This window comes from Myiozetetes cayanensis, unplaced genomic scaffold, assembly GCF_022539395.1.
Source record: "Myiozetetes cayanensis isolate MyiCay16 unplaced genomic scaffold, myiCay2020 scf6-25, whole genome shotgun sequence".
NCBI lineage: Eukaryota > Metazoa > Chordata > Aves > Passeriformes > Tyrannidae > Myiozetetes > Myiozetetes cayanensis.
In genome coordinates this window covers 54,365,283-54,388,923 of record NW_026087853.1, presented here as the reverse complement: position 1 = coordinate 54,388,923, position 23,641 = coordinate 54,365,283, and the positions used below count along the sequence as shown (strand labels likewise).

Sequence of the window (23,641 nt, the reverse complement as noted above, 5' to 3'; positions counted from 1 at the left end):
TCCCACCTCCATGTTTCCATCTCCAAAACCCGATTGAGCACAAAGAGCCTCATACCTCAAACCCTGATCCATTTATTCCCCGGGATGCTCCCAACTCCCGGTTTCCAGCTCCATAACCCACCTCAGGGCAGAGCCCATCCATCCTTTGCCTTGTGCCTCAAACCCTGATCCATGGATCCCCCAGGACGCTCCCAGCTCCACAACCCGCTCCACGTATCCCACCGGGATGCTCCCAGCAACGGGTTCCCACCTCCGAGCGTCCCTGTAGGCTCCGGCGCGCCGGTTCAATCCCACGGGAATGCCATCCATGCCCCTCAGACCCGGTGCTTGAGGAAGAACTTGCCCCAGTAGCGGCCATGGAGCCGCAGGTCGTAGGGGCTCAGGTACTTCCTCATGCCCAGCATGTTGGCGGTGACGACACGCTCGAAAGTCCAGGGGTTCTGGTTGTTGAGCCTCTTCTCCTCCTCCTCCCGCCGCATCTCCTGGAGGCTCTCCTGGCTCACGGGTACGGCTGGGAAGGGCAGTTTTTGGGCCACCTGGGCGAGGAAGGGCCGCACCTGGCCGAAGTGGCAGCGACCGCCCACCTCCACCACGAGCCTCCCGCTGCGCACGGCCGTCACGTAGCGGTCGATGGGGCCCTTGCCGCCCCCCATGCGGTGCCCCAGGCTCTTCCGCGTCACCGGCTTGGACGGGGCAGGGACGCGCCACACGGCGAACATGGACTTGGGGTCGATGTGGCGCCCGATGGTCAGCCGGATCATCTCCAGGTGGCCCCAGTGCAGGTACCCCCCGCCCAGAGCCTGGGGGGAACAGGGAGAGCCCGGGGTGGGAGGGATAACTCGGGATGACAAGGTCCCACGTCCTGCTCCAATTCCAGCCTCTGGAATTCCGCCCCCCCCGGCTCCGTTCGGCACTCACCAGGATCCCATACTGCCCCTGGATGAAGTCGGTGGCCTCCCGGGACGGCCCGCGGATATCACGGAGCCTCCGCGGCTCCCGCCGAACCTTGGGCACCGCCGGCACCTTTTCCAAGAACTTCAGCTTCGGTTTCTCCGGGAAGGTGATTCCTGCCGGGATAACACCGCGGTGAGGATCCCCCCGGAGAGGCCGCGAGTAAGAGCCTCGCGCCTTCCATCGCCCCGCACTCACCACTGTAATCCGGCGGCAGCACCAACTTCTTGAGCCCCGCGCGGGGCGCCGCGACTCCGCCGGGACCTGCGGGGCAGAGCGGGGGGAGCGGGTCACGGCGGGGCCCGGTGCCCTTCACGGTGCCCTCAGCCTAACGGAGGGGGGGCCCAGTGTCACCCCTTCCACGCCCCGGCCACTCAAGCACCCCCCGAGCAGCCGGGGGTCCCCTGGGAACACGGCCCGAGCCCCCCAGACCTGGCCCGGCCCGGAGCAGCGCCGGGAGCCGCCATCGCCACATCGCCGGAAGTGCCGCACGGGCATCGCCACCGCTCAGTCCTCAAACTCGCCCCCCGCACCGCTGCCCGGCTGGGAAACGCGCCCGTGATATTAGTTCCGCGGCATCCCAGTTCCCGCCGCGCCTACTGGGAAGGGGTCACCGACCTTGGGATTCTCCTCCGGCGGGTCCCGGAGTCCCTCAGTGGCCTCAGGAGGTGCTGGAAGTGGCTTTCAGTCTTTGTGCTGGGTGACAAACTGGTTTTGTTGGGATAATAAAAGCCTGTACTGGTTTGACTGGGATAAGGTTCCATTTTTTTCCTGGTAGCTGGGTCTGGATTCAGGAACTCAGGATGCAAATGCTATGGACCACACAGGGATGGTTTGGTGGTTGCCGAGCCGGTCTTGCCCTCCTCAAGGACTCTGCGGTGTCCCATTGGACGATCCATGTTTTCCATGATAATCCATGTTTTCCAGGAGGTGACACCATCATCCTCATCATCTCTGTGTCTTGCTTGGCTGAGAATCTTCCACCTCCTCTGCTCCACAGGGGCCTCCATTGCCCACCAGGAGCCCTGGGGCTGTGACATCACATGGGGCTGTGACATCACCACGCTGTCGCTGGGTAACTGTGGGAGCCACCACCCCCCAGAGCTCCCAGTGTGATCCCAATAGGATTGGGGGAGCCATGAGCCGTGCCTTGCTGGGCTCCCGGAGCAGCCCAGTGGCTCCAGCAGCTCCCAGTTCCCCCACAGCTCCTGCTTTTCCAGAGGCTCCCATGAGCTCCATCCCGTGCAGATGCGGCCCCAGCTGCTCCCCCTGCGCCATAGCAGCCCAGGAGCTGCAGGATCTGCTGGTGTCTGTGTGTGCTGGGAACGGGAGGTCCTTCCCAATGGTCTCCCTGGCGTGGCAGGTGCTGTGGGAAGACCTGGAGAAGCTGGTGGAGCGAGGACACCTCTACTGCTGCCTCGGTGATTCCTGCTGGATTCCAGATGGGAAAGACCTCATGGACAGCTCTCTCTGCTCCCTGGGAGACGTGGGAATGAGCAGGGCCAGCTCATCCCTGAGGGTGCACGTGGCCAGGAAAAGCCTGGAAGTCAAAATGGGAGCCTGGCCCGTCCCAGTGGTGCGCTCCCAGGAGCAGGTGGAACGGCAGGAAGGGTCATCCCAGCCTCCTGGGAGCCTCCGTTCCTCTGGAAGCCTCACCTGCTCCCAAGAGCAGGTGGAACGGCAGGAAGGGTCACCCCAGCCCTCGGAGAGCCTCCATTCCTCTGGAAGCCTCACTCCTTCTGAAGGCCTCCCCCTCTCCAAGAGCCTCAGCGATTCCTGGCGGACTCCAGATGGAGAAGACTCTGTGGACAGCTCTCCTTGCTCCCTCGGAGCCGTGGGGATCAGCAGGACACGCTCGTCCCTGAGGATGCATGTGGCCAGGAAAAACCTCGAAGTCAAACTGGGAGCCCAGCCCACTCCAGTGAAGAGTTCCCAGGAGGAAGTGGCACAGCAGGAAGAGTCCTGGAGCCACCGGCGCCCAATCCAAGGATCCTGGGATGCTGCAGTGGTGCCAACCGGGAACACCCCAGGCTCGGTGTCGGAGAAGATCCTCCAGCAGCAAAGGGAGCTGGAATTCCCCCATCTCCAAGGAGCTTTCCCAAGCTGGCTGTCAAATTTCAGGCAGAAGTTTCTCTTGGCAGTTCAGATACTCCTGCAGATCCTCTGTTTGAAATAAATAAGGATTTTCACAAAAGAGCTGCCTGAGGTTTATTGGGATAGGGTTCCTTCCTTTCCCAGTAGCTGGGTTTGGATTCAGGATGGGAATGCTGTGGTTTGGTTTCCCTCCTCAGGCACTTTCCAGTGTCCCATGGGACAATCCATGCTTTCCACTGGGAAAGGCAGGATAAGCTCCCTGTCCAGCCAGGCTCAAATCCTGACCCTGGACAGGGCTCAGTAGGTGCCAGGGAATGGGGGGAACAGAAACCAGTCACTGCACTGGGAGCCCAACTGGGAGCTGCTGGGGAATCCAACTGGGAGCTGCTGGTTGGCTCCACCTTCTCCACTGCCCCCCCAGGCAAGGATAGGGAGTGGGAGCAAGGGCAGGGCTGGAATAGAGACAGGGATGGGGACCAGGAGTGGTGGAAGGAGCAAGGCTGGACTGAGGACAACTGCCCAAGCCCCTTGGTTTTCCCTGGAAGGAGGAGACTCTGGAAACAAGCCCCACTGTGTCCAGGGGGCGTGGGAATACCCAGCTTCCCACTGGAGACCTGTGGCCACCACCCCTTCCACAGGGGTTAAAGCCACCAGTGTGGGTCACCCCTCCATCTCTGTTATCCCAATGGATGCTCCCAGGGGAAGGTGGTTTGTGGTAATCCTTGCAGCCACAGCCTGGGCTCAGCATGGCCTGGGTAAGGGGCTGTTTGGGGGTCTGGGGAGGGGGACAGGGTGGGTCCCCCTGCCCTGGGCAGGGTGAGGAGGGCCATGGCCTCAGTGCCTGCAGCTGCATCCTAAAGGATCACTGTGGGTATTTGAGCTCCAGCTGAGCCTCAAGCTCATCCTGCTGGATCCTGGGGTTCCCAAATCCCTGTCTCATTCCTCCTCCTGCTCACCTGCCAGTCTCTGTCACGTGTGGCCCCTCGTGGCTCTCAGTGATGGTCCCGGTCTGTCTGCTGGGGGGCCGTGCGGCCGGTGGGGAGCTAATCCTGGGCTCTGGATGTGGAGTGACCAGTGCTGACAGGGATGGATTCCAGCTGGAGCACCCACTCCTGGGCTGTGGGACCACCCTGGAGGTGAGGAGCGGGAACACATGTCCCTGATGGAAACTGGAGTGAGGTGGGAATGAGGGGACCCTGCCAGGGCCTGGGGCTGGGAAGGAAACCAGGTGGGACCAGCGCAGAGGGTCCCCCCGAACCCCCATCCTGGCCATTCTGAGAGCACTGCTGGGTGAGGGCTCACCTGAAACCTGGCCTGGGCATTTCTGGGTGCCAGGGTGAGGGTGAAACCCCCAGCCCCAAATCCCCCCAAACCCCCTCCTTCCCACAGCTCCTCCCAAGCAGAATCTGCTACAGGAACATCCTCCACTACCACCCCTCATCCATGGGGCTTGTGGCTCGTGCCAGACCCTTCTCCCTGCCTGTGGAGTGTAATTACCCCAGGTGAGTGGGGAAAATCCCCCCAGGAGCCCAGGATTCCCCAGTGGAAACCCCTGGGAGCCAGGGCTCCGAGTCCCACGCGAGTCCACCATGGGATCCATCCATGAGGGATTTTGGAGGGAGTGTGTGGGGTCGTCTGTATCAGGATGGGGTGCATGGGTGCCCCCCCTGCCCTCACTCAAGGATCCTCTGTGGCACAGGACAGGCAACATTTCATCCATGCCCATCTGTCCCACCTGGATCCCCTTTGGCTCCACCGTGGTCCACTGGAGGCGGCCACGCTTCGCCCTGGCTGTGTTTGACAGTGAGTACAGGAGCCCTGGACCCCCTCACCCCACAAGGCAGGACCCCCTGTGACCCTCAGGGCACCCCCCTCCAGGCTCCTGGTCCTCCCACCTATCCCACTCCTCCTATTCCCTGGGGGAGTTGATCAACGTGCAGGCGTCCCTGGGCACCGACCCCCGAGAGCCCCTGAGGGTGTTTGTGGACAAGTGTGTGGCCATTCCAAGCCTTTCCAAACAGCCAGAATTCTGTGTCATTGCTGACAACGGGTGAGCTTCGCGGCTGGAATGGGGTGGGGGGACTGGTCCCCCTTCCTGGGATGCTCTGGGGGGATGGCAGTGCCCAGCTCGCCCCGTGTCCCACCTGGCAGGTGCCTCCTGGATGGGCAGCTCGGCCGCTCCCGTTTCCTCCCGCGGCATGGAAACCACTCCCTCCGCTTCCAGCTGGACACCCTCCTCTTCCCAAACCTCTCCGGCAGCCAGGTCTGAACCCCTTCCAGAGCCTGGCGGAGAATCCACGAGGATGTTTGCCCCGGCAGACCTCCCTCCGCTGCCACCTAAAGGCTGTGGCTCCAGGGGCTGGAAGTGCCTCTGGAAAAGCCTGTTCCAACTACCGGGAGGCATCTGCCTGGCATTCCCTGGATGCTGGATTCACGGGATTGGACTGCTCATGCTGCGGGTCCCCAGAAGGCTGCGGGGGGCGGCGTCGGCGGCGTCTGGTTGGTGGAGGTCAGATGATCCCGCTGTTGGTGGGATCCCTGAGCCCTGCAGGGGTGATTCTGGTGCCTGATGGATCCTTCATCCTTGCAGGGCTCCTGGGAGAAGCTGGTGTCAACCTGGGGCTGCTCTCGGCTCGTCCCAGCCCAGCCCCCCCGGAGCCCACCCCGGCACCCCCTCACAGCCCCCTGGTGACAGAAGGGGACCAGAGGGACTCATGTGGGTGCGAACCCCCCGTAGATCGGGGGGGGGGGGGCTGGGCTGGGCGGCCCCGCTGTCCCCTCACCGCCGCCTGTCCCTGCAGGGCTGGCTGTCCCCGGCTCCCTGGTGGCCTTGGTGGCCATGTGCTCCGTCCTGGTGGCCGTCGGCACCGTCGGCCGCTACTGCTCCGTGCGGAGGTGCCGCACTGGGAACGGGGAGCGGGGCCTGGGAGGGTCCTGGGGTACCCCCTGGGTAGCCCCAGGCGGTGGCCGGGGTGGGCTCCGGGAACCCTCCTGCTCCTGCCGAGCCTGTCATTGCCTGAGCATCCTTGTTTTGGGAATAATAAACATGTGGAATTGTCTGAGGTGGCTGCGGATTCTGCAGACACCCCGGTGGGTGCTCAGGGGGAGGGGGTGGGAGCTGTGACACATCACCAGTGCCACTGTGTGTAATAGTTAATAAAAGCCAAGGTGGATAATTTGCTAATCAAATTATATTTAATTAAATAAGTGATTGAGTTTAACAAAGTAAGTTACAATGGGTCTATGGGTCTGTATGTTATGTCTTGTCATTTTATGACTTACAGGGAGGCAGGGAGCCAAAGAAGAGGACTTAGCCCTCTGAAAATTTCCAGACAGCAGATACTGAGGACTATAGTCTAACCAAAACATTGGCTGGGTTCAGGCGGCAAGAGGAGCCCGTGAAAAGAAAAGAAACCAAAAAAAAGACTTAAGGCGTGGAGATAAAGGGGGTATAAAAAGTGGAGTGTGAGCTTGCCTCGGGGCAGACCGTTGGTGGAACAGGATTTTCCTCCGGTCTCCCAGCGCGCTGTTTTGCTTATTTGCTTTTAATAAATTTCTACTATATTTTAAAAATATATCTGGTCTTTTGACTATAACACTGTGGATCCCCAAAAAGTCCCACTGGGCTCCCTGGGGTGCTCTGGCAGGTGCTGGGAGCTGTGGGATAATCTAGGGAGAAGGGCAGGGTTGGGGTTGCTCATGGGCACCTTAGCTCTGGGATGGGGGGGATAGGGGGGATAGGAATATGGGCACTGCTCCCCAATTCCCAAAGTTGCTTGGCCACGGTGGGGCAGGTCCCTGGCCTTGGAAGGACATGGATCAGAGGGCCTTTGTGCCACTTTCTCACCTGGGGGACACGAGCTGTGCCTGTCACTATGGAGTCCTGGGTGCAGTGATTTTGGGATACAGGGCAGTATCTTGTACCCCCTTCACTCCCTGGTCATTAATTCTTGGATTTGGGGTTTAATCCCCTCCCTGGGGCTCCTAGCTCCTTCTCAGGACTGGACACCATAAAAAGGGGGGGAAGCCCCCTGGGGGTAAAGCCAGGGCATGAGGCAGTGGCTGGGATGATTGTGGGGGGGTCCCATCTCCCCTTCCCTCTTGCTCCAGGGAGCAAATCCAAGGCGGATACTCCAGACCATCCCTGCCTGGGGAAGGGGTGCCAAGGAGATTCAGAGGGAATCGTGCCTGGGCAGTGCCCCGTGTTCCCCGCAGCTCCACCTTGTCCCATCCCTCCCCCTTCCCCCAACTCACCCGCTCCGCCGGGAGGAGTCGCAGGAGCCTAATGGCCCTTGATGGATTTTTTTTCCAGGAATTCGCGGCGGGGCTTTTTTTTCTTTCTCTCGTTTTATATTTTTTTCCCCTTTCTTTCTGAGCTCCTGTAAACACGGCCTGGAGCTGGAAGGGGCGGGAGAGGCGGGGGGACACTTAGGGGGGGTTTCGATGGGTTCTGTGCCCCCGGAATCCTCTTTTCCTTCTCTCCCTTGGGTTGGGGATGAGCATCTTTCCCTTGGGGGGCTGCGGTGCCCCGGAGATCTGCCCAGAATGGGGGGAGGGCAACAGTGGGCATGGCCCCACGGAGCATCTCCCGCCTGCCCCACGCCGCCGGGGGACCCCACAAAGCATCTCCCCTCACCCCACACAGCCGGGGTCTCCCACGGAGCATCTTCCCTGCCCCATGGAACATCTCCCCCCACTCCACGCAGCCAGGATGCTCCACTTTCTGCCCCCCTTTTACGGGGTGATTTTGGGGGGGGTAGGGGGGTTTGGGTTGGGCGGTGCCCGGGGGTGTGATGCACCGCTGACGTCACGGCACTCGGCCAATGGGCGGTGGGCGGGGCGGGCTGTGGTGGGCGGGGCGGGTTGTGGCGGGGGCGGCCCCGGTGGGAGCGGGGCTGCTCTGGGGTCCCGGTGCCCCCCGATCTCTCCATGCAGGGCATGGGGAGCCTCAGGATGGGCAACCGCGCCGTCATGTACACGGCGGAGACCCTCCCCAAGGGCAAGAATCGCGTCATGGGGGTGAGCTCTGGGGGGGGCAGAGGGAGGCTTGGGATGGGGAACCCCTGGAAAATCTCCACTCACCTCGTTCCTGGCGGATTCCCATCCTTCCCGCTGATCCCTCAGGGGACGCTGTGGGAATCAAGGCGCCCCCACGGCCGGTGCGGCACTGGAAGCGGGGGTGGTGGTGGTGGTGAGTTGACCTCATTCCCGCCCATCTCGGTCCTCCAGACCATCCAGATCATGACAGGATTCCTGCACATCGGCTTCGGGATCGTGCTGACCACGCTCACCAACCTCTACACCTCCGTGTTCGTCATCGGGGAGATCCCGTTCCTGGGCGGCGTGTCGGTGAGCGCAGGGGAGAGGGAAGAGAATCCTGCCGGGAAGGGATCCCGCAGGGCAGGGATGTCCGCCAGGAAAGGATGCCCAGAGGGGAAGGAGTGCCCACCTTCCGGCAGGGGTAGCCTCTGGAAAAGTTTGCCCACTGAGGAATGATGCCCCCAGGGAAAGAATCCCACCAGGGAAGGGAACCCCAGCAGGGAGTGATGCCCACAGGGAATGGGAATCCTGCCAGACAGGGATACCTACCAGGAAAGATGCCCACCAGGAATGATGCCCACTAGGAAGGGAATTCCACCAGGGAAGGATGGGTACCATGATGTCCACAAGGTAGGGAATCTTGCCAGGGAATGATGCCCACAGGGATGGGAAGCCCACTGGGAAGGATGCCCACCAGGAGCAATGCCCAGCAGGGAAATGATGTCCAAAGGAACAGAATCCTGCCAGGGAATGATGCCCATAAGGAAGGGAATCCCACCAGAGAAGGATACTCCCTGGGAAGGAAGGATACCCACCAGGGAATGATGCCCACCTGGGGAGGGAATCCCACCAGGGGAGGGATGCCCAGCAGGAATGCTGCTCCAGCAGCTGTGCAGTGAGGGGGTGTCACCGGGCAGGTCCGGGGGTGCCCCTGACCCCCCTTTTCCCCCCAGTTCATCATCTCCGGCTGCCTCTCCATCGGGGCCGAGAAGAGCCCCACGGAATGCGCGGTGAGTGCCACCGGGAGCGGCTCCGCTGGCAGGTCCCTCCTGGATTTTTTCTGGGGGGGTCTCCTGCCCTCAGGGCCCCCCTGAGGCCCCCCGAGACCCCCTCCAAGCCCCCGGTGCCCGCAGGTGAAGGGCAGCCAGACCATGAACGTCATCAGCGCTATCTTTGCCCTGCTGGGGATCGTGGCCTTCATCGTCGACCTCAACCTCAATGTGCTCTACCACTCCAGCCTCGACTACCACGGTTACCTCGTCCTGGTAATCCCACTTTTGGGAATTCCCGCCCTTAGGAGAACCCCCCAGCCCCCCCTCCACCCCTCAAAGGGGCGTTGTGGCCCCCCCCAGTCACTTCTGGGGTGGGGGTTTGGCGTCTCTGCTGGCGTTGACCTATTTCAGGTCGGTCCCTCGGGAGATGACTCACCCTCTGGAAGCATCCACGAGCCGGAAAAACGGCGGGATGGAGGGCTTGGAGTGCTCACGGAGCTGGGAGTGCAGTGGGAGAGGAGGGGGGAGCCCCAAAACGCGGTATGGGGTGGGATTCCTCCTCCTGGGCACTTCCCAGGGAGGTGTTGATGGGGTTTTCCCCCCGCCTGGAGCTCGCAGGGAATGGGATTTCCATCGTGCTCCTCATCTTCACCATTCTGGAATTCTGCATTGCCGTGGCCACTGCCAACTTCTGGTGCCGGGCCACCCGGCTCAGCTCCAACGAGGTAAGGAATGGGATGGGGGGGAGGCTGGAGTGGACCCCCCCGAGGCTCTTCCCTGTTATCCTGGCATATTCCATGATCCCGGTTTCTCCCAGTCCATGCTGATCGTCCCCAGTGCCACCCGTGTGGACCTGGCTGTGCCGCCGGCGGAGCTGCCACAGCCACCCAGCTACACCGAGGTGATTCCCAATCCCAAGGAATAGTCAGGATAGGAGTGTACTCAGGATTGGGATGCCCCCCCCCCCACCTGGAGCAGCATCCGATCCCTTCCTGCGTGGCAGACCCCATCCTGCTGCCCTGGGAAAACATCCCATTCCCAGAGAGCATCCTGGAGCATCCACCTCTCTGCTCCTGGAAGGGGGGAAGAGATCCCTAAATCCCGCAGAGGGGTCACCCCAAATCCTTCTCCCCTCCCAAAGCTTGCTCTCCTTCCAGCTGGCTGCTCCTGAAGTCTGACACCGGAATGGGATCCTGCCTCCATCGCTCCCAAATCCAGGGCTACAGCATCGTCTTCCTGCTGGGATACGCTAGTCCCCCCCCCTCCAAAAGCCAGCGAGCCCCCCCAAGTTCCCACTTTCCTGCCCATCCATCTGCCCCTGTGCCTGGTCTGAGGGGCATTCCTTGCTGGCTGCTTTGGGAAGGGGCTTCTCCGTGCGGGACTCTTGGGGAATTCCTGCCTGTAAATCCCCAGTGGTATCCTGGGATTCACTCATGTCAGGATTCAGGACTTCCCGGGGGTCCGGTGGCTTGGAGTGATCCCGATGTGTAGATCCACCGGACCATCTACCTCGGCTCGTCCTGCGTTGGCTTGATTTTATCTTGGGAATAAATGCTCAATCTGGGCTTGTGTCTCCTGAATTTGGGAATCTTCAGCGTGAGACTTACAATTTCGCCCTCCCCCCCCAAGACCTGCTCTCTGTCAGGAAAAGGGCTCATCCCGCCTGGTTTGGGGGTACCTGCTCTCTCCCAAGGGAATTCTGCTCCCCTTAGCCCCTGCTACCTGTTCTGCCTCCCAAGAGAATCCTGCCCTGCTCCAAACCCCTGGCATTTGTTCTCTCCTGGTATTTGTTCCACCCTCCTAAACCCCTGGATCCCGCTCCCAAGGGACTTTTATCCCCATGAACCTCCAGTGCCTTCTCTCCTGAGGTAATTCCATCCCCCTTAACCTGTGGCACCTGTTCCCAAGGGATTCTTTTCCCCCTAAACCCCCTGTGTCTGCTCCCAAGGGAATTTTGTCCCTTTAAGTCCCTCATACCCTTCTCTCCTGAGGCAATTCCAACCCCTAAACCCCTGGCACCTTATTCCAAGGGATTTTTATCCCCCTAAATCCCCAGTACCTGCTCTCCTGAGGGAATTCTGCCCCCAGATTCCCCCCTACACTCGAACTGTGCTATTTTTAGCTGGGCCAGAGCGGCTGGAGTGCCGTCGGCGATGCCGGTGACGCCAGCACATCCCAGCACATCCCGCTTTTTCCAGCACTGGAGAAGCTGCCCCCGGGGCTAGAGCTGCTCCTTGGGGTGACATGGGGACACCGGTGCCATGTGCTCCCTGTTCCCAAAATTCCATGTGGCAGGAAGGGAGAGGAGGGGCTGCAATCCCTCCAAAATCCCTTGTTTTTAGGGTCGGGAACGGGAGCCAAAGGTCTCTGGGATCATTTTCTCGGCTCCTGATGAGCTCTTTATGGATCCATCCCTAATTATCCTGCATCCATGGATATGCTTGGGGACCTAACGAGCATTCCAGTGCCATCAAGTTATTTAAGGAGCATCCGAAACTCCTGGAAAGCCAGGATGGAGACCCCAAGACTGGTTTTCCAAGGGGTGGGAACATCCTGGTGACTTCTCAGTGCCCTGCTGGGGGGATCTCCTTACTTTTGGGGGCAAGATCCATCCCGAATCTCCCAGAGCAGGATCAGTGATGTCCTCCTTGAACATCCCCTTTGGTTTTTGGGTGTTTTCCTTGTTTTTCCCACCTCCCCGCCGCTCCGGCTGCTCAGCCAAAGCCTCATGGATTATTCACTCCCTGTCGGTTATTTCTGGGCCCAGCTCTGAAAAAATAATGAGCCTGATGAGTAGGAAAAGCCCCAGGGATTTTGGGAATGGGATGAACAGGCTGTGTCTACTCACCTCGTGTCCGCAATCCATTAGGGCTCCAGAGAATCCTGGCCTCTCCCAGCTCCACAGGGACCACCAGGAAGCCATTCCAACCCTCAGCCAAGCAGCTGGATCCATCTGTGTTTTCCCAGCGCGGCAGCTTCCCAGGAAAGAAGCTGGGAATCATCCTCACCCTCCAAGGGATCAGAGTCAGTTTTCCCAGAGTATCCCGGTGTTTAGGTGCAGCTTTCCCTGAAAAAACTGGAATAAGTGTTTAAGGTTCCATGGAAATGTGGGGGTTTTAATACATGTCTATTTTTAGGTGGGAATTTGCAGCCCTGGGGGGGAGTGGGCAGTTTTCCTCAAGGATTTGATCCCAAGCTTCGCATCCCTCATGGTGATGCTGCCACCCCCTGCTCCGTATCCTCATGGACATGGGTAAGTGGGATAATAAAGGTTGAGAGCTGCTCTCAGACTGCATCCATGGCCTTTCCACCAGGGAGATCCTTAAGGAAAGGCAAAACTCCATGAAGGAGCCGGGGAGCAGCTGTGAGATTGGGCTGCAGGGTCCAAATTGCTCTGTCTTCCCTGGAAAAGAAAAGGATCCAGAGAGACCTTGGAGCACCTTCCAGTGCCTGAAGAGAGCTGGAGAGGGACTTTGGAAAAGGGATGGAGTAACAGGGCATTGGGAATGGCTTCCCACTGCCAGAGAGTGGGAATATGGGAAAGGAATTCTTCCCTGTGAGGGTAGGGAGGCCTTGGAATGGATTTCCCAGGGAAGCTGTGGCTGCCCCATCCCTGGAAGTGTCCAAGGCCAGGTTGGAGCAACCTGGGATAGCGGAAGGTGTCGGGGTGGGAATGAGATGGGATTTAAGGTCCCTTCCCACCCAAACCATTCCAGTATTGTCACTAGGAGTCGGTGCCAGCAAAACCCTGGAGACGTGCCCGGAGTTTCACCGGACCAAAGGCTGGAATGTCACATGAGAGGGTGACAGACACATCTGGGACAGGGTTTAGGAGCAATGTCACCGTGTCCCAAATGCCAGGGTATGGATCACCCCAACCTCCCACCCACTCCCAGCTCCAGATTCTCTAATCTGGGATGGACACAGCTGTGTTCAACACTCTCAGAGGGGGCTCCTCCAGGGAATTCTGGGAACACGGAGTGCGGACAACATAGGTGACATTTCTGGGATGACATACCTGGTGTGCTTGCAGTGGCATCGGTGCCATGACTCCCGGGAATGTCACACAGATAAAAGCCAAAAAATCCTGCGATTCATTCCAGAAAACATGACTTTCCTTCCGGAATCACTATGGAAACATCTGGAAGCAAAGCAAAATGTTGACTTGTGGTATTTTTATGGGGATATAAAGTTTGTCCTGGGAAGCAGCAACCTCCTCTGGAAGGAATTTCTCCGTCGCAATCTATTTTCTTTGGAAAAAAACAAACCATGGAATTTTGGGCTGGAAAAGGGATTTTGGTTCCACCAGGTTTGTAAATTTATCCTGGTGGGAAGGGACTCGGGGTGGATGGGTCTCACTGATCCCTCCTGAGTCTGAGCATCCAGCCAGGCTTCCCCTATCCATAATTTCCCCTGAAAAATAGGAAAACAAACATTAAAATCCAAGGAATGCATTGCATATATCCCCAAGGCTCAAAATTCCTGCAAACAAAGGGCTGGAAAACTCCACTGCTTCCCTGCATCTGTTTCAAAGTCTCACTTCCTCTGGAATCTGCTTCCAGGATAAATCCTGACATCCTTCCTCGGGCTCCAGGCTGGACCTGAGTTTACCTTGGAAGGGGAAAGGCGCTTTTTCCATGGATAACTTGCTCGGAAAGGGGCTGTTCTGGAGGCCGAGGGCAGTTTCTGGCTGAAAGGCTGGAATTTCAGGAATGCTGCAGGATTTGGAAGGAAATCCACCATGTAGGGTGGTTTTGGCTGGGAATTTGAGCCCTGGATATGCTGGAAGATAAAGAGGGGATCCCAGAATTTCCACGGGGGCTCAAGTGTTCCTGGAACGAAATCCCTGGGATTGTTAGGATTGGGGTGTTGAGAGGGAGAGGGAGCAGCAGGAATTAAAGGCTCTGAGGCACCAGGAATGCGCTGGAGGGGTTGAACCTCACCCATGTCCGTGTTTTTCCTGGAAAGTTGTGCCGCCAGATGTAGCCCTTTACGAGGCCAAGTGCTTCCATCAGGGAGGTGGGATGAAAGAAGGTCACGGATGGGATGGGCACACGAGTCACTTGTTGCTCTTTGCTTTCCAGGTCTGTCACTCCAGCTCTTTTCTGGGATCTGATTTAGGCTGGGTTTGGGGGTGTATCCCATTCACTGAATCTTGGAATGGTTTGGATTGGGAGGGACCTTAAGTATCATCCAGTTCCAAGCCCCTGCTGTGGGAAGGGACACCTTCCATTGGATCAGGTTGCTCCAAGCCCTGTCCAACCTAGCTCCAGGGCTGGAAACCTCTCCCGAATTCTGGAATGTTGTGCTTCCTAACCCGGCCTCTCAGCTCCCTCTAGGGTCAAAAGGAAGGAAAAATCACTTCCAAAAGTTGCTCCATATGCTCCTGAAGTCCTCAGCTGGAGGGTCCTGCCCCTTCCCGGGTGGTGGGAAACCGAGCTCGGAGATGCCGGAATCCTGGAGCTAAAAATTCCTGTTCCATCAAGAAATTCCTGCCCTGCACCCACTGGACACCCAGGAAACCTGGGGAGGATCCCAATCCTCCTGGAAAATAGGACATGGCTGTTTTCTGGGAAGAAGGGGCCTCCAAATCCCTCAGAATCCCCTCTCCATGTGCAGTGGCTTCATTCCAAGCTTGAGTTCCCATTTCCGATCTCCAGAGCTCCTTCCTGGAGCTAGCTGGGAACCCCCCGGATCCCTCCTGGGTGTGCCCTTGTTGGGAACAAATCCACAGGGATGGAGGAAGGAGAACCCGCCCAAAATGGCAATAAAGGAGCTTCCTGGGGACCTAATGGGGTTTACAAAGTTCCCTGGCTCAATCCACGTTTTTCCTGGGAAATGGGCAGGACTGGCTGGCTCATTAGTGGCCCTAATCAGCATCTCATTAGGAGCCAGGTTAATTGCAGAGATGATTCCCGAAGAAAGCATCCACAATTTGGGATGGAAAGGACTCGTTCAGTACCAGGAAAGGGGGGCTCCTCTGGGAGCATCCCATGGGATAAACACCTAACCCTTCCCTAAGCTGCAAAAAAATCAACCCACCTTCCCAAACTCCCTCTCCCTGCATGGGATTTTGGGAGCCTCTGTTGGCAAAGCCACCTCGTTGAGCAAGAGGGGCCTGACGAGAGAATTCCAGGACGGAGCTTCCTGCAGGGAGCAAAGGGCAGTGGGAGTGCGGTCCTGCCTGTCCAGCACCTGCCGGGGATTTTGGGACATCAAAGGGAGGAGGAACAGGGAAAGGAGAATCCCAGGGTGCTCCTTGAGCTTCCCAGGTTCGTCCCCAGGCCATGGCGGCCACCACGGTGACGGAGTCCGGCGGCGTGAGGATCATCACGGAGGTGATCCCGGCCACAGATCCCCGGGCGGCACAGCTGGCATCGGGATCCGGGTCAGCTGTGCCTGCCAGGACGTGGTTCCAAGTCCAAGGTTTCCGGAGGGCTCATCCCAAGGTGTTGGGGGTGAGACACGGCGTTCCCGGGGAGAATAAAGTGGGGATCGGGGAGCCACAGGGAGTGTCCTGCTGGAGGTGCTTCGCCTGCCCCCAGTCCCTTCCTGGGCTGGGATGCAGCTCAAAACAATGGGATTGGGATCCCTCTTGCCCCATCCTTCCCCAGACCATCCACATCTTCACTGGGATCATCCACATCTTATTCGGGATCATCCTGACAGTGTCGGAGCATGAAAACCCTTCTCTCCCTGTGGCCAGCGGGATCCTCTTCTGGCTCGGGACCCTGGTAAGCTGGGATGAACAGGTGGGAATCCCAGGGAATCACAGAGCTTTGGGGGCAATATTCCCTGGTCTCCAGGTCTCCTCTGACTCCTTCCACCTGTGCTTGTGCATCCCTGAACCCCAATTCCCACCAGGAAGGGTGACAGGGAGTGGTGCCTTGTTCCTGACTCCCCATTCCCGGTGTTTTCCGAGCAGCTCCTGGTCTCGGGATCTTTGCTGGTGGAAAGTGAAAAGAGAGACAACATTTTGCTGGTAAGATCCAGGCTGGGAGGGATAACTGGGATAATGTGTCTCCCCGTTCCTTATGTCCCTTGCAGTGGCTGCTGGGATCCCTCCACAGCCTGGATTCATCCCATGAGATCCACAAGCAGGTCTCCCCATAGGGAGGTGCCCAGTGCTTCCTACCTGGAGGACAGGGTGGGGTTCGGGGCCTCCAGGGGCCTTTTGGAGTCACTGGGGGTGAGGGGGGAAAAACAGGTCCAGGAATCACTCTGGGATGAGGAGGACGGAAGATCCAGGCAACCCTCAGGGCCTTTCGGAACCGCTCTGGGATTACAGGGGCAAAAGTTCCAGGAGATCCCCTCGTCCCTCTTCCCGGGGCTCCGTGTCCCCCCTGGGTGACCCCACAGGTGCGCACCTGCTGCGTGGTCAACGTGGGCGTCGCCCTCGGGGCGCTGGCGGCCACCGCGGTCCACAGCACGGCCATCACGCGGCTCCTGCCCGGCTGCGAGCGCCGTGTGCCCCTGCAGATCCCGCCGGAGTGGTGCCTCAACGCCAACGGCAAGGTACGCACACAGGGCCAGGGGGGTGCTCAGGGCTCCTGGTCCCACTCAGGACCAGAACACCCTGCTCACAGTTGGGCGGTGGATCCCGGGGCTGCTCCAGGGCCTTCCCACTCTCCCCATCATCCTGGTAGATCCTGAGCAACGGGCTGGATTCCACCTTCGTGCTCCTCAACCTCCTGGAATTCTGCGTGGCCGTGGCAGCCCTGGCGTTCGGATACGAGGCTGTCCGGCAGCACAGCTACACCCACATGGTGAGGGGGGCATCGGGATGCGCCCCGAGAGTCCTTGGGAACCCCTGGGAATCCCTGGAATACTGGCTCCACCTCTTCCTTGGGCCACCTTGGAGACGTCTCCATGCTCCCAAAAGCTGGATTTCCATGTTTTTTCTTTCCCAGGCGCTGTAGCAACGGACAACCCCCCCACCCTCCCAGGACCACCAGGCCCCCCACAGAGGTGCCGCATCCCGGAGCGGGGTCACCAGTACCGGAGCCTCGGAGCCTCCCTCGCCCGCCCCAGTGCCCCCAATAAAGGTGTCTCCCCCCATCCCAGCTCATGCGTGTCTCCTGGGGTCGCTCGGGGTGCGGGTGAGGGATCTCGCCCCGGGTGGATGTTTGGGGGGTCCGGGGGTCCCCCCGGTGATGGGCAGCGCCGCCCGACACAAACATGGCGGCCGCCCCCCATTGCCGCGGGCGTTGCCCGACACAAACATGGCGGCCGGGGAGCCCCGGTGGCTTCGCTCTTGTGTTCTGCGCGTGCCCTGACGTCATCTCCCTGCGACGCCGCGGGCACGCGGACCATGGAGGGGGAGAACGGCGGGAGCCCGGGATTGGGACCGGGATCGGGATCGACCCCCGAGGGGCCCAGCAGGGCCGCCCCGGCCGCGGGCCCGGCGCGACGGCGGAAAGGCGCCAAGAAGCGGCAGGAAGCGGTGGCGGCCATTCCGCGGGGCAGGCCCAAGTCGGGGAGGGTGTGGAAAGACCCCGGGAAGAAAAGGTGGGATCGGGGAGAGGGGGGGCAGGAATTCGGAGAAGGGGCATTTGGGGGCTCTAGGGTCTCCCAGGGCTGTTTGAGGGGGGGATTGAGCTGGGGGGGGGACTCTGGGGCGTCTCACAGGGGGCAGGATTTCGGGGGGTTAGTCGTGGGGCCGTGCGGGGTCTCCGGAGTTATCCATATATATCCACAGGCTTAGGAAGGATCTAGAGGGGACAGGGACACTTTGGGGTGGTCCTGAGCGGAGGGGTGGGTTTGGAGGGGATGCTGAGGGGGTTTTCAGGGAATTCTGACCTGAGGAGTTTCTGGAGAGGACCCACGGCCGCATCCCGGGGTTTCTGGGGATCCAGCACATCTCGTGTGCTCGCCCAGGTTCTCCCACATGATCCAAGACAAGGCTCTCCGCACCTCCTGGGCCCGGAAAATGAAGGAGAGGCAGGAAAAGAAGCTGGTCCAGGATTTGGCGCGGCAGCTGGAGGAAGGGAAGTGGAGGGAGCGAGAGGTAAGTGGAGCTGGGAATTCCCACCTTTCCCACACACAATCCCATGTCTCTGCCTTCATCTCGGGCTTTGGGGCTGTGGCTGATCCCAGTGCTGTGCCAAACCCCAGGAGAAGGGTGGCTGGGATGGTGAAGTCCCTGCGCTGGTGCCAAATCCAGTCACGTGCTGCTACTCACTGACTTGGAATAAACTCCCCCCGGGTCAGTCCAAGCCTCATCCGGGCTGGAAAAGCTGCTGGAGTGACAGATTTCACGCTCGGGCAGGTGTCAGAGCTGGTTTGGGATTAATGCTGGAGGAAGAGATCCCACAGCAAATGTTCTGGTGCAGGAAAAAAAGCGGCAGAGGGAAGAGAACCTGAAGCGGCGCCTGGAAAACGAAAGGAAAGCCGAGATTGTCCAAGTGGTGAGTCCCAGTTTGTTCCCTCTCCCGGGTGGGAACAGCACTGGGAATATCCTACAACAACATCCCACAATGCCCAGACTCCATGGAAGGGGCTCCAGTTCCTCTCTCTGGCTCTGTCTTTAAGGGATACTGGGAGCACTGGGAAGGTGTTCCCTGTGCCAAGGAGGGTGGGATGGGACGGGACAGCTGCTCTTGCAAGCTTGAGAATACCAGAACTAAGGGATAACAGGCACATGGGGTGGTGGAACAATGAAAACATGGCACTGATTGGGATCCATGTGGGGAAAATCCCGGGAAGAGACCCAGGAGCTCGGGATGGGTATGGAAGTGCCTGAGACCAGGTTGGATGGGGCTTGGAGCAACCTGGGCTAGAGAATCCATAAGGACCATCCTTAAGGTCCATTCCAACCCAATCCAGTCCAGGATTCCATGAAATCCTCCTCTTTTCCCTGTTTTCCAGATCCGGAACCCTCTGAAGCTCAAGAGGGCAAAGAAGAAGCAGCTCCGGCGGGTGGAAAAACGGGACACACTGGCCCTGCTCCAGAAGACTCCCGTCAGGCGCAGCACAGCCATGGAATGAGGCGGGAATCGAGATCCTGCCACAGCTGGGATGTGCATCTGGGATTCCTATGAATCCTGCTCCCTTCTCCAGGGATGTTTTCCCTGGCTTGGAGGGCTGGAATTGCTGCTGGGACTCTCAGTGTTGGACAGACAACAGGACAGATGACCCGCAGGAACCTGCTGGATCCCCATCCCTGTGGATTTGGGATGTTGCTGAAACAGAACTTTGTTTTCCCAAATTTGCCTTTTCCCTATAAAAATGAACAGCAACTGAGACAGATTTGCCTCCAGTGGCTCCACCTGGGACCTTCCCTAAGGCATTCCTGGGATTGGAGTGTTTCGTGGCCCCTCATTCCCTGAGGCTCCCCCTTCCCAAAGAGCAAATTCCCGCTGGGAATGAGCCCCAGAGCCAATCCCCAAGGAAAGGGACACATCCCTTGAGAGATGGGAAGGGGACGCACCTTCCTGACATCCTTTTTGAGGGGGGCAACACTGGGAATTTGGGGAGGATTGGAAGGGCTGGGAATCTGGGGGTGGCAGGGGGGGATGGAAGGAAGAGGCTCAGGGTGGGAAATCCATGTGGATTTCTTCACATTCCTGGTTTTTCTTGCTCCATGAACACCCTTTTTTCATTCCTGGGGAGAAACGGGATGGATAAAGAGATGATGGGGAGGGTGGGACAAGAGGGGCACTGGGGTGGAAAACAGGACTACAGGAAGCAGCAGGAAGCCCTGGGATGGGTGGGAATGGGGTTCCCAGTGGGAACTGGTCCTGAGCCCCCCCAAACAGAACCCCCTGGAATGGGATAAGGGGGGTCCCATCCGTGTCCAGGATCAAGGGCTGCCACAGGGAAAGGGAGGGAAGCTGGCGGGAGCTGTGGGGTGTGGCAGGTGCCAGCCTGGCACGGGGTCACGGGCAGCCCTCTGCCCTCCTGCTTCCCGGGTTAATGATTTCCAAGGATTACTCAATCCTGGCCTCTCCCTCTCCAGAGCCCACAGAGCCTTTGCCCAGCGGGGTAAGAGAGGGGGGAACTGGGAGCCCATTCCTGTGGCCTCGGGGCTTGGAGGGGCTGATTTCCTGGTGAGACGGACCTGGGAGAACGCAGTGTCTCCTTCCAGGGCGGGACTGGGGCCAAACCCCCTTGTTTCGCATTTCCGGAGAGGCGACAGGGAGCATTCGGGATTAGGGGGCTCGGAGCCGCTGGAGTCCTGCCCCACCCCGGCCCATGGGGGGCACAGGAGGAGGAGAGGGGACAGTGGGTGTTCGGAATGCCGGGGCTGGGAGACATGGAAAAGGGGTGGTGCTGCTGCCGGGCAAGTTTTGGGGGCGCTGGAGGGGGGGCTTGGGGCCAGGGGGTGGGGATAAGGGAAGGAAGGATTGGGGAAGGAGGGACGAGAACTAGGGAAGTAGGAGATGGGGACATGGAAGGAGGGGACAAGGGACCAGGGAAGAAGAGATGAGGATGAGGGAGGGGACAGGAACCAGGGAAGGAGGAGACAGCGACTAGGGAATGAGCGATGGGGATCACGGGAGGAGAGGATTGGATCCAGGGAGGGAGAGATAAGAACAGGGAAGGAGGGGATGAGATCCAAGGAGGGAGAGATAAGGACAAGGAAGGAGGGGACAGGGATCAGAGAAGGAGGGGATGGGATCCAGGAAGGGAGGGATAAGGACAGGGAAGGAGGGATGAGGATAGGGATCAGGGAATGAGGGATGAAGGTCAGGAAGAAGAGAGGGATGAGGACAAGGAAGAAGGGAATGGTATCCAGGGAGGGAGAGATAAGGACAGGGAAGGAGGGAATGGCATCCAGGGAGGAAGGGATGGGGACAGAAAAGCAGGGATGCCAGCAGGACTATCCGGACCGCAAACCTACCTCACCGTGTCATCCCGTTATCTTCTGGGAGGATCCCTGGGATGCTCCCTGCTGCCAGCCCCCTGCCTGGGCACAGCAATCCCTCGGGATGCTCAGGACGATCCCTTTCCCAGGTGCGCCATGGTGGAGGTGACGGTGACACCGCGGTCCTCACTGGCCGACCGGCCGGTGCAGGTCCGGGTGCGGGGACTGTCCCCGTCCCAACTCGTCACCCTCCGCGCTTGGCTGAAGGACGAGCACGGCGAGTGCTTCCAGTCCCGCGCCTTCTTCCGTGCCGACGGACTGGGAGAGGTGGATCCCGGGAGCCATGCCGCGCTGGGAGGCAGCTACTCCGGCGTGTGGCCCATGGGGCTCTTCTGGTTCCTGCAGCCTGACACGCTTTTCCGCCGGCTGGTGAAGCGGGACGTGGCCGGGAGCCCCTTTCTGGTGCGGCTGGAAGTGTTCAATGGGCTCCAGCTGGGCACGGAGCTGCAGGAGCAGCCGCTGGGATGGTGTGAGGCTGAGCGGTGGTACGTGGGGCCTGGAGTGCAGCGGGTGCCTGTCCGCGAAGGAAGGGTCCGAGGGACCCTGTTCCTACCTCCTGGTGAGCACTGCGGAGTGGGAATCCTGGGATGCACAGCCTTGGGACCCCTGGGATAACGAACAGCAGGACTCCCAGATGCTCAAACTCTGGAGCCTTGGGATGCCCAGCCCTGGGATGCCCAGTCTTGGGATCCCTGGGATATCAAACATCAGGACCTCAGTTGCCCAGCCTTGGGAACCCTGGGATACTGAACCTTGGGATCTCTGGGATAACAAACACCAAGACCCCCAGGATGCCAAACCTTGAGATCTCTGGGATATGAAACCTTGGGATACCCAGCCCTGGGACTCCTGGGATATCAAACAGGATGCCCGTTCTCAGGACCTGTGGGATGCCAAAACCTTGGGATCCCTGGGTCGCCAAACCTCAGGACCCTCAGGATGTCCAGTCTTGGCACCCCTCGGATAGCAAACATTGGGACTCCCAGGATGCCCAACCTCAGAACCCCTGAGATACCCAGCCTTGGGATCCCTGGGATAACAAACATCAGGACCCAGCCTTGGGACCCATGGACATGATACCCAGATTGTGACCCCCAGGATACTGAACCTCAAGACCCCCTGGGGATACCCAACCTTGCACCCCAGGATTGTCCAACCTTGTAATCCCGAGGATGCAGGACAGTGGCTCCTCATCCCTGACATTCTGTGTCTTCCCGCAGGTCCAGGCCCCTTCCCGGGGGTGATTGACATGTTCGGAGGTGCGGGGGGGCTGATCGAATTCCGAGCGGGACTCCTGGCCAGCCGGGGCTTTGCCGTGCTGGCCCTCGCCTTCTTCGCCTATGACGACCTGCCCCGAGTCCTGGCCCAGCTCGACCTGGAATACTTTGAGGAGGCAGCGGATTTCCTCCTCCAGCATCCCAAGGTGAGTCCTGGAGTGTGGAGAGGAGCATCTGTGAGCTGGGATGTCCCGGGGACAGGGGCAGCCTGGTGAGTGTGATGTCCCTGTGATGACCAGGAATGTCCCAGGATTGTCCTGAACACCAGGAACATCTCAGGGGCTGGTGGCATCCTATGTGACCAGGGCCATCCCAGTGATCTCCCAGGAATGTCCCAGCGACCAGGGATGTCCCAGTAATGCCCCAGGGTTGTCCTGAGCACTGGGAATATCCCAGGGACCAGGGGCATCCCAGTGATCTCCCAGGAATGTCCCAGCGACCAGGGATGTCCCAGTAATGCCCCAGGGTTGTCCTGAGCACTGGGAATATCCCAGGGACCAGGGACATCCCATGAAGACATCCTTGTCCCGCTGCCCAGGGGATGTGCTTGAGATATCCTAGCAAGCAAGGAACATCCTGGTGATCAGCAATGTCCAAGTGAGGGTGTTCTCCCCATGACTGGGAATGCCCTGGTGCCATCCCACTGACCTCCCAGCCACTCCGTGTGCCCTCTCTCCAGGTGCGAGGCCCTGGCCTGGGTGTGGTGGGTGTCTCCAAAGGCGCGGAGGTGGCCCTGGCCATGGCCAGCTTCCTGCCGCAGGTGGTGGCCACTGTGTGGATCAACGGCACGGCCTTTCTCCATGGCAACCCCCTGGTCTACAAGGACCTGCACATCCCGCCCATCCCTTACTGCTTGGAGCGCATCCTCCTCACTGAGGTGGGAGCCATGGACAACTCGGCCATCTTTGCCGACCCCCGGGACCCCACCTACCGTGCCTCGGCCATTCCAGTGGAGAAGATCCGCGGGAAGGTGCTGTTCGTGGTGGGAGAGGCCGACCGGAGCTTCAACAGCAAGCTCTTCGCCCAGCTGGCCCTGGAGCGGATGCCTCCGGAGAGCGGGCGGCTCCTGTCATATCCCGGTGCCGGACACCTCATCGAGCCCCCCGGCTCCCCCCTGTGCAGCATCTCCAGCATTCGCGGCACCCCCCGGCCTGTGGCCTGGGGGGGGGAGCCCCAGCCCCATGCCCATGCCCAGGAACATTCCTGGCACGAGATTGTCCAGTTCCTGGAGCAGCAGCTGGGCCCGGCCGCTGCCATGAAGCTGTGAGGGAGTGGGAAAGGGGGTTGGGAATACCAGAATTGGTGCCAAGGGGAATAAAGTGGCACCTGTTGGATCCTGGTTGTGCTTCTGGGGGAGCTGTGTGGGACATACATACGGACTTAAAATGGACATGTATACAGGATATCTAGAGGGCATCTTT

General features: G+C 59.6%; 6 protein-coding genes and 1 long non-coding RNA gene across 16 annotated transcripts; 5 read left to right on the top strand and 2 right to left on the bottom strand.

Annotated features, from left to right (window-relative positions):
- Nucleotides 1–52: 52 nt before the first annotated feature.
- Nucleotides 53–1,485, bottom strand: MRPL16 (mitochondrial ribosomal protein L16). The gene is given in 5 exon segments (XM_050336905.1): nt 53–800; nt 919–1,067; nt 1,150–1,215; nt 1,384–1,434; nt 1,437–1,485. Coding segments are annotated over 5 exon segments (765 nt in total). The 5' UTR covers nt 1,450–1,485; the 3' UTR covers nt 53–314.
- Nucleotides 1,486–4,006: 2,521 nt separating this feature from the next.
- Nucleotides 4,007–6,367, top strand: LOC126651140 (zona pellucida sperm-binding protein 3-like). Its single transcript, XM_050336714.1, has 9 exons — nt 4,007–4,181; nt 4,435–4,547; nt 4,745–4,848; nt 4,924–5,095; nt 5,197–5,308; nt 5,365–5,554; nt 5,636–5,761; nt 5,847–5,984; nt 6,330–6,367. The coding sequence occupies exons 1-9, from the start codon at nt 4,044–4,046 to the stop codon at nt 6,365–6,367; spliced, it is 1,131 nt and encodes a 376-aa protein (XP_050192671.1). The 5' UTR covers nt 4,007–4,043.
- Nucleotides 6,368–7,902: 1,535 nt separating this feature from the next.
- Nucleotides 7,903–10,641, top strand: LOC126651228 (membrane-spanning 4-domains subfamily A member 12-like). 6 transcript variants are annotated; one of them, XM_050336902.1, is made up of 7 exons: nt 7,903–8,064; nt 8,275–8,394; nt 9,039–9,095; nt 9,219–9,350; nt 9,689–9,802; nt 9,895–9,978; nt 10,235–10,641. In XM_050336902.1, the coding sequence occupies exons 1-7, from the start codon at nt 7,975–7,977 to the stop codon at nt 10,253–10,255; spliced, it is 618 nt and encodes a 205-aa protein (XP_050192859.1). In that variant the 5' UTR covers nt 7,903–7,974; the 3' UTR covers nt 10,256–10,641. The 6 variants fall into 6 exon arrangements, 5 of the variants coding, with proteins under 5 accessions (XP_050192859.1, XP_050192858.1, XP_050192855.1 ...); XM_050336901.1 differs by lacking the exon at nt 9,895–9,978 and having other exon boundaries at nt 7,912–8,064; XM_050336898.1 differs by having other exon boundaries at nt 7,912–8,064; nt 9,895–10,641.
- Nucleotides 10,642–10,723: 82 nt separating this feature from the next.
- LOC126651233 (uncharacterized) lies at nt 10,724–15,203 on the bottom strand. Of its 2 annotated transcripts, XR_007631587.1 has the most exons (4): nt 15,120–15,203; nt 13,096–14,287; nt 11,926–12,144; nt 10,724–11,846 (listed from the first exon to the last, which is right to left on the bottom strand). It is a non-coding gene; the product is annotated as an uncharacterized LOC126651233 (long non-coding RNA). The 2 variants fall into 2 exon arrangements; XR_007631586.1 differs by lacking the exon at nt 15,120–15,203 and having other exon boundaries at nt 13,096–14,718.
- Nucleotides 15,204–15,364: 161 nt separating this feature from the next.
- LOC126651230 (membrane-spanning 4-domains subfamily A member 15-like) lies at nt 15,365–17,135 on the top strand. Its single transcript, XM_050336904.1, has 6 exons — nt 15,365–15,535; nt 15,692–15,811; nt 16,003–16,059; nt 16,437–16,592; nt 16,724–16,843; nt 16,988–17,135. The coding sequence occupies exons 1-6, from the start codon at nt 15,365–15,367 to the stop codon at nt 16,994–16,996; spliced, it is 633 nt and encodes a 210-aa protein (XP_050192861.1). The 3' UTR covers nt 16,997–17,135.
- Nucleotides 17,129–19,323, top strand: CCDC86 (coiled-coil domain containing 86). Its single transcript, XM_050336893.1, has 4 exons — nt 17,129–17,585; nt 17,955–18,084; nt 18,410–18,484; nt 18,945–19,323. Exons 1-4 carry the CDS (start codon nt 17,200–17,202, stop codon nt 19,062–19,064), a joined length of 711 nt encoding a protein of 236 aa, XP_050192850.1. The 5' UTR covers nt 17,129–17,199; the 3' UTR covers nt 19,065–19,323.
- Nucleotides 19,324–19,860: 537 nt separating this feature from the next.
- LOC126651222 (acyl-coenzyme A amino acid N-acyltransferase 2-like) lies at nt 19,861–23,554 on the top strand. Of its 4 annotated transcripts, none has more exons than XM_050336888.1 (4): nt 19,861–20,125; nt 21,033–21,502; nt 22,164–22,366; nt 22,900–23,554. In XM_050336888.1, the coding sequence occupies exons 1-4, from the start codon at nt 19,992–19,994 to the stop codon at nt 23,485–23,487; spliced, it is 1,395 nt and encodes a 464-aa protein (XP_050192845.1). In that variant the 5' UTR covers nt 19,861–19,991; the 3' UTR covers nt 23,488–23,554. The 4 variants fall into 4 exon arrangements, with proteins under 4 accessions (XP_050192845.1, XP_050192846.1, XP_050192844.1 ...); XM_050336889.1 differs by having other exon boundaries at nt 20,015–20,060; XM_050336887.1 differs by lacking the exon at nt 19,861–20,125 and having other exon boundaries at nt 20,709–21,502; nt 23,044–23,554.
- Nucleotides 23,555–23,641: the final 87 nt, after the last annotated feature.